The sequence below is a fragment of the Octodon degus genome, unplaced genomic scaffold (assembly GCF_000260255.1).
Source record: "Octodon degus isolate 3935 unplaced genomic scaffold, OctDeg1.0 scaffold00063, whole genome shotgun sequence".
NCBI lineage: Eukaryota > Metazoa > Chordata > Mammalia > Rodentia > Octodontidae > Octodon > Octodon degus.
Window position 1 is genome coordinate 1,453,259 of NW_004524639.1, and position 15,360 is coordinate 1,468,618.

Sequence of the window (15,360 nt, forward strand, 5' to 3'; positions counted from 1 at the left end):
CTGCAAGGCCAGCACTTGAGAGGCGAGAGGTGGAGACTAGAGGATCGCTATGAGTTTGACAATCACTTGGGCTACACAATGAGTTCAAGGCAAGTCTGAATTACAAGACTCATGCCACAAAAAGACAAATAAACAAAAAAGAAAATAGAGGGAAGTAGGCAGTGGATAGGGAGGTATAAACAGACTGAAAATTATCAAGATGTGCTATATACGTGTAAGAGTCCCTCCAAATGAAAGTAGGTGCAAGTAAATATAGCTGGGTGGCAATCTCTGGGTAGCTGCTTTTCTTCAGATCACCTTCATTTTCTGATTTTTCTACAACAGATAAAAGTGCTTTTTATGCAAAGATATTTCAAAAACATATCAGGAATACTTTAACACATGGATTCAACATTTATCTCTCAGTTTGTTGAGAAAGAGGCCAAAACATACCAATTTTTTTTGGCTGGTTATAAATTAAGATCTCCCCAAAGTTAACAGGCTTAAACTGCTACGGCAAAATAAAACCATTTTATAACCAGTTAACTGCAGCAATGTAGGGCACATAAAATGTTTCAAAAAGTGAATAAAAGCTGACTTTATTGTCACTTTCATTAAAGAAAGAAAAAGAAAGACATACTGATAAAAGTATTTTCAGAATGGAAAACTCCAATGAATAGTAGGAATTTTGCTGGATTACAATTCATGTCTACTTTATACAGCATTCATACACAAGCAGTCAATTTTCTGGCATGATAATAACAAAATAGCAAAAATGACTGACAATAAAACTAAAACTTGCTTACCTCGAAATTAAAAAAGCAAAAGTCACCTGTTAACCATTTTATTCCTTTACATGAATAATCATTTTTTTAATATACAGAATTTATTCATCCATCCTTCTAGACTGCATTATTTTTAAGGCTGCAAATCTGTACCTTACAAAATAATGCTTTATAAATCTGTTGATTATGGTTTTGGAAAATTTAATCTTATTTCATATTTCTTGTCATCCATGGTTTTAATTATGGTTTTCCATAATTATATTTGGGTAGTTCAAAAATATTATTTATAAACCACCTAATTTATGATTGGAAAGGTGAATTTGGGGAAAACAACCCAGTTAAAGGGACACAAAATGAATGGTGGCAACAATATTTCAGGGTAGAGATTAGCTTTGTTAGAAACAAGCTTAAGAACTACATAAGAGATTAAAAGGAAAATTAAAGAAGCTGGGAAAGCAGATAGGTATCTGGTACAATTTTTAAAAATACTATGAGAAATGAAACAAAGAGAGGACTTCTCTTGAATAACAGAATCCCCACCCAGCAATCACCACCACTAGCACCACAGCCAGGCATACTTCACCCTCTGCATGAAATATTTGCTCTCAGTCTCAATTAGTACCTCAAGAAAATGACCGTCAGGTGCCATTTATCAGTATGCTTGCACTGTAACCAAGGCTACCTCCAGTACGAGAAAATAAAATGCTAACCTGACAGGAACATGTTTTTCAAGGAAAATGGCAGACCTCCCTGCCCAAAAGGTCTGACCCATCTATCAACTGTCCTGGTGACAGCTAATTTCCTTCCTGCAGCACAGGTATAAATGTTAATTAATGAGCTTCTACTCATACATTAATTTCATGTTATTGCTTTAAAGAGGCAAAAACTTCATTGATGATGATTTTTTTTAATTTTTATTCCCAATTTTCCTTTGCTACCTAGTAGACCTAATAAACCTCACTAATGTAATGCCAGCTGCAAACTACGGAGACTGGAAAATGAGACCATGTTTTACAACAATATGTGCAGAGCATCTAGCATCTCTATAGTACTGTCAGTACTAATACTAATTTAAAAGTTGAGATACATAAAATCTACAGCTGCTGACACAAAGATGAGAGAGTACCTAACACATGGGAAGAGATACAAGATGCAGCAGACAAACGCTTGGTAGGAACCAGATCCTAGAAGCTGGCAACATTATTTTGCTTTATTCCTCCCATAGCTACAGGGAAAGCAATACTTTTTCTTTTGTTCTTTAGCCACTCAACAGTTTACCGTTTAAAACTTGTCTTTTTAATATTTCCTGTTATTCCATCTTACAAAAATTAACAAAAAATAGGTAATTTTGGTCATCTATTTAAATAATTGGACTGCTAAGCGGTTAAGACTTTTTGAAAACTAAGTTTCAGACTATGTAGTTTGGTTGACTTCTAGGATAGGCAAAAAGAGAAGGAAGGCTTTGGGAAAAAAACCTGGGTTCTGAAGGTTACATTCCCTGGGAGCCCAGGAAGGACAGGCTGTTTACAGCATAGTTGCATTCAGCCTGACTGCCAGACATGTATTATGCATATCACTAATGACTCAAGGTATATATATATATATATAAATTACCACAGCCATGTACTGCCATTAAACACATTTATTATCTGGTCCTTTACAGAAAGTTTGCCAACCTTTGTTGTATTGTAATCGTCTATAAACAAAGGTGCTCAGCAAAAATCACTTCAGAATCTTTTTCAAAAGATAATCTGTGTGCAGTGACCCTTTCTGTTTCCTTTCTGATTTTGTGGAGCTCATTCGATACCACAGTCTAAGGATCTAGTAACAGTAACTGTCACCTGCATTGTCTGCTTCTTTTTATGCAAAAAAACAGGTAGCCACATTCTATACTCTGTAGGTGCTCTATTTTGCCCTTACTGAAAGCTAAATAAGCTGTACACTTTAAACTTTAAAGAGCACTAGCATTTAATATTTATTAATATTTTGGACTGAGTGTGGCGGCACACGCCTGTAATCCCAGCACATAGGAGGTTAAGGCAGGAGGATCACTAGGAATTTGAAGCCAGCCTAGACTATATAGTGAGTTCAAGGCCAGCCTGAACTACATAGCAAGACTGTCTCAAAAAAAAATAGATCAATTCCTTCTCCTTGAAACTTTTCTTCCTTTGACCTCCACACCATCATTTTTCTGGTAGAACACATTCTAAATGTCAGTTTTATGGAGCCTTCTAACTTCCCTGGTAGAATTAGTTGTGGTCCTCTTTCCCATCTCTCTTGCATCTATCTTTTTGTTGATGTTGTTTGTTTGTTCGTTTGTTTGTTGGTACTGGAAACTGAACTGACAACTACAATCTTGCCAGGCAGGTGCTGTGCTGCTGAACTATATCCCTGGTGCTTCTTGTGGCAATCTTTACTTCTAAGGCTAAGCTGTATTCATGTTTATATCTAAAATATCTAGCATTGTGCTTGGTACAAGTAGATATTCAAATATTTGACAGACAGATACATGAATTCTAAAATCTAATATATGGAAATCTTGACAAATATAATGCTTAAGGGAACAACAAACATAACATCATATGGGGGAAGTGAAGGTTGAAGAAAACATGAAAACTCCTATGTTTCAGGCATCCACAGCTCTCCACTATCCTGAAGCAATAACCAACCTAATTTTTTCATTAGATTTCTCCCTTCTCAAGCTGTTAAAGCTGCAAACAACACTAAAATACTGATTAACCAGAACAGAGGTATTCTATGCTATGCCATGACTTCCCTAATCCATTTACACCTACTTCATTAAAAAGGTTTTATACTATTATCCAATTGAAGCCCTTTTCTTCTTGAAATTCAACCAACAATGAGTGCCCACTTGCTTACTTATTAGAACACTACCTACTAGCACAAAGAGACATCAAGCACCATGCTAAGTGCTTCCCACACATTATCCACAACCACATAATCCTACGCTAGGGAAAAAGAACACAGTCTTAGCTCCAAGAGTCCATAACACAGCATAGAAAAAAGGCTCATACATATCCACTAAATGCAATGTATGTTGTGCTGTACTTACTATTTAAGCGAGGCAAGTCTGAACTTTGAACTAGACTTCAAAAACAGGCTTTTGAGAAGCAGCTAAGAGAAAAAGGCATCAAACAGGGGCTAAGCACAGAGACAATGTTCGAAAAACCAAGAGACCAGAGACTAGGTTAAGGAAGAAAATGGTGCATTAAGGCAGGCCTTCTCAATGTCAGGCTGAGGCCTCTGTGCATTATTTTGTTTGTAGTAAGGAACGCTAAAAGGCTTTCAGTTAAGGAGTGACATAGTTTCTGAAAGCAGAGATCAAGTTAACTCCCAGCAGTAAGTTTGCTGGAAAGATGGGAGAAGATTGGATATGTAAGAAATTAAGGAAGCACAGGCATCCCAGAAATTGAATCTACATGACTTAAGGGGAACAAACAAGAGTCAAAGGTAAAGGATTCAGAAGGAGAATCAGGTTTCAGGGCGGAGAGGTTATGTATACTGGTTTAGACAAGTTGAGTTTAAGATGCCCGCAGGACATCTATGTAGAACAGAAAACTACGCTGCCATCATTGTGTTTCATTTTCCACAGTGTCTATTGTATATCACTTGTCTCTTGAAAAAAATCTATTTCCCCTCCCCACCCCTCCTATTGCAGCTGAAATTCTTGTCTGATGTGCAAAGATTCTGCAATTGCCTCACCTTACTCAATTCTAATCTATTATTGCTGATCTCAATGACCTGTTCCAGTGCAACTGACCAATTTCCCACTTTCATTCCATTTTCTAAAACTGTACTATCTCTAGGAAGTAGTGTTAACTTCTTTTTTTTTAATTTCAGTAGCGAGGATTGAACTCAGGACCTTGCACTTGCCAGGTAGGCACTTATTCTACTGAGCTATCTCCCTGGTCCAGCTTCTTACACAAGTAAGACTTAAGCAGAATATAAAGAGGTATATGATGAGTTGTCTTACATGGAGAACCACAGCATGTCCAGTGTCTAGATCATAAACTCTCAAAGTCAAGTATCTTGTTCTCTGGAGTGCCACACACTCCACTGGTATTGTTAAAAAAACTAGGCAGAATTAGACTTTCCTTTTTTATTTCTTAATTTTTTAAATTTAGTACAGATGGGCAGGTGAGATGGCTTGTGGTCTAAAGCACCTACTTAGAACAAGCTTAGCAAAGCAAAGGGACTGCGGTTCTATCCCTCAGCACCACATGCCAGCCAGGGTCGCCCCCTGGTGGGCTGAGCTGGCCACACACACACACACACACACACACACACACACACACACACACACAAATAAATAAATAAAATTTTAAAAAGTAAAAAAAAAAATAAATTTAGTACAGGGTCTACAGGGTCTCATTACACAGATCAGACTATAATGATCTGCCTGTTTTCAGCCTTCCAAGTGCTGGGATTACAGGTGTGGGTCACCATGCCCAGTCTCAATAACAGTCTCAGCCAGGGGACAGGGCTAGCTGGCATGCCGGGGATTGAACCCTGGTCCCTGCATCTGCTTAAGCAGGCACTTTAGTCTGCTGAGCTATCTGGCCGGCTCTTTTGGAGGCCATAAAAATACCTTGAGGATAAAAACACAAGTCATATATAGCATGTATATAGGATGTTTGTTCTGAAAATGAACAAAAAAATGCTATTAATACATTAATTAACAGGAGTCAGAGTATGTCTTAAATTTAGCACTATTCCCATTGAATTAGAAAAGTACTGTACTAAGCTCCAAATATTGCCTTTTAAAAATGCAATGTTTCCATCCAAGTACTAACCAGGCCCGACCCTGCTTAGCTTCCGAGATCAGACGAGATCGGGCGCGTTCAGGGTGGTATGGCCGTAGACTGTACTTCTGATTTGATTTGAAACTGTCTCATTGCTATCTGTTTATCAATAAAACTGTAGAAAAAAAAATAAAAAATAAAAAAAATAAAAATAAAAATAAAAATGCAATGTTTGGTTGTGAAGTTAAAAAGATGGCCTAATATAACTTGATGACTAGGAGTTTTGGCTTTGGAGTCAACTGGCACTGGATTCAAATCCTCACTCTGCCATTTACTAGCGATATGCATAACCAGTTAGTAGAGTTTTTAACTTCCCTGGGCCTCAGTTTCCTTATATATAAGATATGTATCAATACTTTCCTATTTCACAGTATGACTGTGAAGATGAAATACAATCATTTAAAAAATATTTAGCCTAGTCCCTTACATATATTAAGTGTTCAGTAAATGTTAGCTCTTTCTATGAAAAATAGGAAAAATGGCCACATGCAGTGGTGATGAACCTATGGCATGTGGGCCACAGCACAGTTGTCCATTATCATTGAAGGTTCGCTATGACTGGTCCAGGGAATTGCAAATGACATGTGATTAGAGTGTACTGTCCAAAAGGATAGTTTAGCAGTGACCTCAAGATGGTCACTGAGTATATAAAGGATTTTTTGGGGGTACAGGGAATCAAACTCAGGACCTTGCAGTTACCAGGCAGGTGCTTGTGCCACTGAACTATATCCCTGGACCAAGGATTTTTAAAAACAGAAACAAAGCCATATTCTGTACTTCTTTAACACATGAAAATAAACCTAGAATAAATGGCTTTAAACTGAAATATCTGAGTTATACAAAGGAATGAATTTCTCAATTATGAATATTATATATTATTATTTCTGTTTCAGGTTATAAAGGTAAAAAAAATCACAATTTCCTGACATACTCAATAACAAGGCAGGCAAAATATTATCTTGGATGACTTGCCAGTAATCCTGCCTAAGGGTAAGAAAGGTGAACTAAATGGCCTCCTTAACTGTTTTTGTTTTTGCAATCTTTTGATATATCTGACACAGGTACTAACTAGTAAGAGGAGCTATCTGATGTATATATTCTTCATGATCTCACTAACTAGCTTCAGCCAGTATGTTCTTGAAATATACTGCTCAAGTGTCTCCTGAGACAAATTCAAAACTGCAGTGGTAACTCATAATTTTACTTGGGAATTCTTGTTTTTCGTTCGATGGCTAGAGAATAAGAATAAATGGTATAGGTATGCTAGCTTCTTACAGCTTTAGTAGGAAATGGAAATCATTCTGGAAAAATACATATATTTTCTCAAAACTGTGAAATCAGGCCTCAAATGATAAACCTTAGTACTCGAGCAAATTTTCCCTGGTCCATCTTCTTTAATATACATAAATGCTATGTATTTAAAGATGAGATAAAAGACATGAAAACATTCATGTAAGAGGTTTCTTTTCTCTTTTACTCCCTGTGGATGATGTGAAAACCTGTATAACTGCCCGTGGCTATAAGCACATAGGAACCACATGCGTGCATCTCCTGCCTTACTGAGTGCAAATGTGACCCTGCTGATTGTCTGTACCCATCATCCACTTCAAGCCCTAGCCTCTTCTCTTTGTCAGTCTTTAGGTTTGGTTTTGGTTTATTTTGCTCTTGTTTTTGTTTTTGAGGCAGGGTCTCACTATGCACTGCAGGCTGTGAACTCACTATACAATGAAGGCTGGCCTTGAACTTGCAGCAATTCTCCAGCATGCTAAGATTACAGACATGCACCACCTGGTTTGTCATTATTCTTCAGGAAAGTGAGCACTTTTGGGACCAACAACAGATACAGACTGAAATTTGTCTTGAAAGTACTCATGACCTAATATTTCTGTTTTTGATTATTTTCCCAGGATATTCATGATTTAGTTTGCATCCAGAAATGCAGGCAGTCAGGACCAAGGGCAAATATGGCTCACACTATAAAATGCCTTAAGAAGTCCATTACCAAAGTTGATCATGAACTTTATAAGTAGATCATCTAGTTACAAAAAGCTCTTCATTTCTCTCCCTCTCTGTTTGATTTATGGTCTTCCAATACTCAGACAAATATACACAGGGAAAAATAAAGAAGAAAACTAAAACCTGGAATTTTGGTTACTTTATAGCACTTAAAAAACAATGTAGGGCCAGGGAGATGGCTCAGTGGAATAAGTGCTTCCCTGGCAAGCACAAGGGCCTGAGTTCAATCCCCGGTTCCACCAAAAAAACCCCAAAAATTAAAAAACAAAAACAAAAAAAACCAAAAAACCCAATGTATTAGGAAAGAGCAAAACTTAAGGTTAAGAGGAGCCTTTATGATGATTTCAAGGTAAAATACATAAATACAGGCCTTTTATCCCCTACAAAAGCTGTTTAAATTCTGACATTTAGAGGAAAGAAAAGGGAGGTAAATAATATGCTGATGCTCAGAAATGTGCCCCTTCTGGTGGCATTCCTCAAAGCTAGAGGCCCATAGTGCCAAACTGCTTCTGAAACACTTTTTTCTAGGGTGATTCTTATAGTACTTTTCAGCTGTGCAACATTACTGTTTAATAAGCAGTGATACAGCATTATCTGTTTACAGTTGGCAAAAGATAAATTAATGACTTGTTTAAGGTTACATAATATGTCTGTGCAATTATTAAAGAAAACAGGCCTCAGGGCTGGGGGTTGAGCTCAGCAGTAAAATGCATGCTTAGCATTCATCAATCAGTCCTTGGGTTCAATCCTCAACACTGAAAAAATTAAGTCTATGATTTTTCAGCTCAGTAAGGTTTTCATTAGCCTACAATGATAAAAATAGTAGGTCCTTATTTTTCTTTATAAGCAATAACAAGTGATAACTACCATTTATCAAGTCCTAGCTACATGCTCAGAACTATGCACAGACTATACTCTTTTAATCCTGGCAATACTTCTATAAGGCAAGTAATGTTATTACCCCCTTTTTGCAGGTAAAAAAATATGGCCTAGAGAAGTAAATAACCCACTCAGAGTGACCCAGTTAGCAAGTGACAGGGCTGGGATTTAAACCCAAGTCTGTTACTATACCTGGTCTCATAAGCCCCAATATTGTTTCACTTTCTAGACTAAATCAAGTAACAAGTTTCATTGTACACTAACTTGGGGGAAGATGGGAGATTAATAGCCTATCCTATAAAATTAAAATAATCAAAATAACCTATAATAGTGAAATGTGTACGAAGTTCTGATGTTTTTTCTACAAACATGTAAAAATAAATTAAGTCTCCTTTGAACTTAGTAATACTAAGCAATGCATGCTGATGCTTCATGTAACAGGCAGAACCAGGCACTACATTTAATATTTCAACATTAGGGAGAAAATTGTTCCTGTTCTGACTACAAAAGCCATCAAGTAATAAAAATGCTAACAAGTCAGGATAAAGAAGTATTGTCAAGCTATATTCATAATGGCAAGGAATAAACAATAGAGTAAAAAGGCTTATAGAACTACTTACAAATAAATAATATTCATACTTTACATTTGAAGTTGTTTTAAAGACCAGAATATCAAAACATTATGCTCTGGTTCTTAAAAAAATCAGAATAACACAGTGAAACAAAGAAATCTAAAACCACCAAATAAAAAATCGCTTTCTATTACTATCTAGAGTTTTATGGATAGGGAAAGTAACTGCTTCACAGTTAAGGTCTTATTCACTACAACTAAAATAGTCTGACCTCTGAATTTTCATTCATGCCAATATTGGTATTAGAATTTAATATTATGTATCTCAAAGTAAATCTCCAATGTTAACTTCGAACTTACATTTCTTCATACTGGCTTTTTTTTTTCCAAGAGAAGACTACTTTTCAAAACGTACTGCTCCTAATCCAACAATGGACAGCCTTCTTCCCATAACCATTTCATCAAAAACTATCACCTCATATTTTTTTTGTGAAATAAAAGGCTATTCAGAGCCTAAGAACACAGATATACGCTCTGACAAACCATCTTTAAAATAATGAAATTTTTGATAGCAAAGCTATTGAAGGTACATTTATGAATGTAATTTCAATGAAGAACTCAAACAAGAAAAATAAACAAATGGAAATAGGTATTTGCATTAATTAAATGTTTCAAAGTAAACCATTTGTCATAAATAGCAACTGAGACATTAGTTTTCAAACAGAATAACAGAATATCTTACAGCCTAGCTACAGGTAGTGAAGACAAATATAGCACAGTTTTAGAAAAACTCCTGTTAAATTCACCAAAAGTTGATAGCCAGTTGTGATGGTGGATGCCTGTAATCCCTGTACTTGGAAGGCTGAGGCAGGAGGATCACCATAAGTTTAAGGTCAGCCTGGGCTACAGAGTGAGTTCAAGGCCAGCTGTAACTACATAGCAAGACCCAGTCTCAAAAAAAAAAAAAAAAAAAAAGAAAAAGAAAAGCAAAACTAAAAAACTATTACCACAGAATGAAATTCTTTTAAAAAAAATCACCAAAAGTTGTCCAAAGCCATAAAAGCTGTGCCAAATAGCCGAACAACTTTAAAATACTTTGCTCTTCAAGTGCTAACATTTTCCTGTTGAGAGGTACTATCATCTTGACTTGTAATGACCACAATAATTTTATCACAGGGCAAGAAAGCATAGTGGAATCATGAAAAATATACTATACTTGAATGAACATTTTAATATACAATATATGTGAATCAAAAAAAATGTTTCCTAGGTAAACACAGTATTTAAGAATAGTACAATCCTTTTTAAAAAGAAAAATGTCTGAGTAATATAGATACTGATTCAGTTCTTTCTGTTTATTGGTAAATAACTTAAACCTAGTCTTGGATTTTGCTGGCTGAGAAAAGAGTCTGCAATTTAAAATTATACCCAGTTAATAATGTAATATAGTCTAAAACAATTACTTTTTAAAATGTGTTTAAAATAAATTCTATACAAGAGGCAGAAATACCAACTTACCAGCTTTGTGCCTCTTTTAATTTCCTTTTGGACATCTTCAATAGAAAATCCACCAAGACTCTCATTATCAGAGTGTGATGATACCAAAGCAGATGAAAAGAGCTATAAATTACATTTGAAAAAAATTAAGGTTCACATACAAATTACAGTAAAACAATGCATAAGTTGTTAAATTTAAAAGAATTTCTGTAGTATAACTGGCATATCATTACTGTTAAACCATTGCTTAAAAATTTAACTAGTGTGCTTTTTAAAAAATATTCAGGAATATTCATATGTTATTAAGATTCTCTCTCGTGAATGGTTTCAAGGTCTCTTGGGTGTGGCTAGCTTACTTACCATGCACTTATGGTGTGCTGCCACCTTCTGGTTTTCTGATATTAGTAACTGTCCACATTCCTTGTCTCTATTTGACTTACAAAAGCCACATTTGCGCTGTCTTGTAGGCCCTTTTTTCTGTTCAATTGAGCTTGACATGATTTTTAAATTGCCTTTAAAATGCCACTTTAAGTCTCAAGAAAAGCTACAGAGAATAAGAATCGCAACAAAATAGTTAATTTCATTTTTAAATTAGTTTATACATATTCATGTAGTAGGTTAACGTTTGACCTAAGTTTTAATACATGCACTTAAAATGGTTATTGTAGATAAATTAACATTAAAATTCAAGATGTCTCTATTTTTATACCTATATGGAGGAGGAAGGGAGGAAAAAAGAGAACAGACTAAATGAAATCTGAATTGAGAAAAATCAAACTGTTCCCAAATTAGAGAATATGTGGAATAATTAGAATTATTTCTGTGTGAATAAAATACAGAAAGTACAATGTTAAATCATCATCTGCTCAAAAAATTACTAAAAAACTGTTTTCAAATATAGCTAGGTGCTGCTTAAGGAGACAAAGAATTATATACCTAAGAATAAAGCAAAAACTACTAAGAAAACTACAACACAGAGGAATAGAGTTGTGTAAGTGTACAATCCATTAAAGTTCTCACATTGATAAAACAATAAAAGTAAATAAATTCACTTAATCATGACTTTGGAACACTTATCACTAAAATCTGAATTATTTTCAAGTTAAAAAAATTATGCACATTAAATTTAAAGGATTTTGCTGTTCTATTCCTTTTTCAAGTACAGAGAAAATTAAGCTCCTAACAGTTTATCTAAAAATGCAGTCTTTAGGACCCAATATTTATAAAACTATTACAGGACCTGAATTTACTCCAAGTATGCTTATTAATTAACAAAGAATGATCTAAATACAGTCAACTTCCATATGTAAATTAGTAATCTATAATGGATGGGAAATTTTTCTGAATGAACTCTGAATTTGATCAAATCATAATTATAGACAGTATAGTCAACCAGAAAAAAGGAAGAAAAGCTCTAACACAGGTTTCACATTTAGATCATCACTCTCAACAAAGACTATTCAGAACAACACTGGACAAACTTAAAATAGGTTATTTGATTTGTGTAGTTTTCTGAAGTAAATAGAACTAAGCTGTTCAAGACCCAGCCTGTCACAAAACATATCACAATAAAATCCTAAACTTTTGTCTTCAACTAATTTATTAAATTCCATCCATTTTTCTATACATCTGTACATTTTCATGACACTGTTGACAAAATCGGCACAAATCTACAATGTAATTTTCTGAGAATTTGTTCACCAACAAATACAGTATCAGCAACGTACTACTGTATCTACAAAACATTCATTGCTAAGCAATATAAAAATTCAGATACTTTAAGTAAAGAAAACAGAAACAAAGAAAGCATATTTTTTCATTAATTTATATCTAATTTACATCTGTTCCTTTTTAGCAAAACTTCAAATGTCCTTATAGTCTCTGCTTTGATGGGTTTAACAAACTCAATGTTATCTATAATTTTAAATACTGTACCTCAGTCTTCCAAGTGCCATCGGATACTTTACAATACTTAGCACTGGCTATAAACCATGAAACTGATTGAAAGCAGGCTGCAAATACTTTCAGGATTAAAGAAAAAAAAAAGACATAACAGAGAAACAAAAGAAACAAAAGGGGAAGTGTGTCTGCATTTGCTCAGGCAAATATGTGTTCAGTCGCTTTATCCAGAATATAGCTACCTACATTTTTAGAATTAACTATGCAAAATATCAAGATTCATAAATAGCAGCAAAATCTGCTATTTGAGCTTTCAGTTATTTTTTTATACTACCATGCAATGAATAATGGGCACTCTGAAGACACTGTAATTTATTCAGCATTTCTCCCAGTCATCCAGGCAAGTTGAAAGGGTGGCACATTATAAATCTAATCTGTATAGACATCCTTAATGTGTAATTTCTCTACAATCCTGGCACTGGCTATAAAACTGGCCTAAAATAAAGAAAACTCCTAAAGTCAAAAATCATTTTTTATTTTCAAAATTGTCCAATGATATCCCCAAATTCTATCCATGTTGAATTTTGTCTCTTTCAAATTATAAAAAGGTAAATTTCTTCTTAATTGAGAGCCTGCTTTTCTATATATCAAAGACTCCAAGATCTAAAAGAGAAAAAAGGTACACTTTATTTTACATGCAAAATATTCTATCATATCTTTCTACAATTAGTCTAAATTTAATGTGTAAAATGAACAGAGCCATACAAAAAGTGCAACAAACCAATTAAAAACTTTCCCCAATGTGTAATGACTAAATGGATTTTTCCATTAAAATTCAAATAATGCATCTGTGCCTATCTTGCTATTTTTTAACAGCCTCCTTATAAAACACGAAGTGCAGAACATCATGGAAACAATGACTCCTGGTAAAAATGTCCTTATCATAAAAATACAGATTTTTATCTAACACTGTCACATTTGTGGTCTCCAGTTAAGCAGAACAAGGGAAGGCAAGGATCAATACTAAGGGGTTCATAATGATCCAAGGTTACATGACATTTTAATTTTAGTCTAAAAGGTTTTTCTGGGCAGGAAAAGATCAAAGTTTGATACTTTCCCCCCACAATGAAGCCTTTTCCTTAAAAGAAGTATAACGTTACAAAGCACAAAAAAGAGGCAACAATAATAGCGTAAAAAAATAATGCAAATATGTGAAAAAATATTAGTGAGATTAGCTACGCTGAAGAAATCAATGTCTTTCTGATTTTCCCAGATGCTGTGAGGCACCAAGGTAGAAATAACCTGAACCATCAAGGAGAGCAGTCAAGAACCAACTCGAGAGCTCAATGAATGCCTGGTATCTGAGAGCACTTTCACAGAAAAACAAACAAAACAAAACAAAACAAAAACTGCAGTTCCGGAAGATTAAAACATTCCTCGTGCAAGCAAGCTGAAATATACAAATCAAAAATATATAAATGCGATCCTCAAAAGACAGTATTTCTGTCAGGAAAGTTACGGTGGAGAGAAATAAACAAGAAAGAGATGTACCGGAAGGGCACCTGAATTTGGTTGCACGATACTGTTAAATGCTTCGCACTGCTTTCTGCGGTTATTCAAAAGGAAACTAAAGGAATTTTCCAGTTGTTTCAAACCCAAGGGGTAGAGAAAAAATTTCAACTGTATGGGTAAGACTTGATATTACGCAGTTAATCATATGTAAATAAAAGGCTTCACAAAAAAATATATTTTTCAACTTCTACGCAAAATATTGAAACGAATGGAAATCGCAAAAGAATCCCGCGCTGTTCGTCCACATAATAGAGGATGGTAAATATAACACACAGATCTTCTCCGCTATTTATTCCCTGATGCTCACTAGACTCCAAGATCGCCCTCTAATCAAGTGCTAGATAAACTCGAAAAGCGATCTTTCTCTAAAACACTTCGGCAGGATTCTTTCCGTCCTAAAGTCAGGATCTCCTAATTGTCCTTTTCCTATCTCCCTGTATCTAGGAAAATACCATCGCACCACTTTCTTTATGCCGCCTCCCCCAGGAGATCGCCGTCTAATAGTCTGCTTTATATATCAGTTTCTCCCCTCATCAACCATCCTCGGAGTTTTTCTTCATTCCCTAGGGCTAACCTTCTTGCCATCCTAAAAATTCTACCTCTTCCTCTTCCCAAACTGGAATCTTCCCTCATTCCCAAATATGTCTTAAGCAAGAGGAAAGACTAAAAATTCCCAGCTTTTTCCCTCCTCAAATGTTGCGCCCCCTCCCCCGAAGTATAGGCTTAAGCCTAACCTCCCTCTCTCGGTACCTCCAGAGGACTTTCTCACCAGCCGCTCTGCCTAGAGGCTACAATGAGCGGCGCTTCTGGGGTCCCTGACAATAAAGAGAGACCACCAAGAGTCCCCCCTTAACAACGGACAGGGGCGGCGGCCTGGCCACCGCCATCCTCCTTGTCTGCTCCCGCCGGTAGAGTATAGGGGGCCCCGGGGTTCCGTGGGTACTCACCAGCCGGGTCCAGAAGCGGACGGCAGAGACAAGCGCCAATGAGGGGAAAGAGAAAGAAGTCGGTCTCAGTTCTCCCGCAGCAACTGAGAGCGGGGCTCTGTCGCCGGAGGTTGTTTCCTTTCATTCGAGGAGAGACGGGTTCGCGAAGCGCCCTTACGTCGCCCCCCTCGCACGCACACGACCCACAAAGCGTTGATACGTTCCGAACGCGCCGCGGGCCCTGATTGGCCACAGCGACGGGGCGGTTGAAGCTGCGAGGCCATGGCGCATGTGTATAAACCACCCCCCGGACTGATCGGGCGGCAGGCCCCGCCTTCTGCTCGCGCGCGTACCTTCTATTCTCCGCTCCACCGCTTTGCCAAGCGTTTAGGGGCAGGATCTGAGGAGCTGGA

The 15,360-nt window shown here is 36.2% G+C and overlaps 1 protein-coding gene across 2 annotated transcripts in view; it reads right to left on the reverse strand.

Moving 5' to 3' along the window:
• The window catches only part of Phf6 (PHD finger protein 6), a 72,261-nt gene extending 57,120 nt beyond the window's left edge, over nucleotides 1–15,141 (reverse strand). For both annotated transcript variants that reach the window (XM_004634477.2, XM_004634478.2), the window contains exons 1-3: nucleotides 14,969–15,141; nucleotides 10,911–11,094; nucleotides 10,572–10,673 (exon numbers count right to left, since the gene is read on the reverse strand). In XM_004634477.2, coding sequence (XP_004634534.1) covers nucleotides 10,572–10,673; nucleotides 10,911–11,048 — 240 coding nt within the window. In that variant the 5' untranslated portion in view covers nucleotides 11,049–11,094; nucleotides 14,969–15,141. The remainder of the gene's footprint in view (nucleotides 1–10,571; nucleotides 10,674–10,910; nucleotides 11,095–14,968) is intronic.
• Nucleotides 15,142–15,360: the final 219 nt, after the last annotated feature.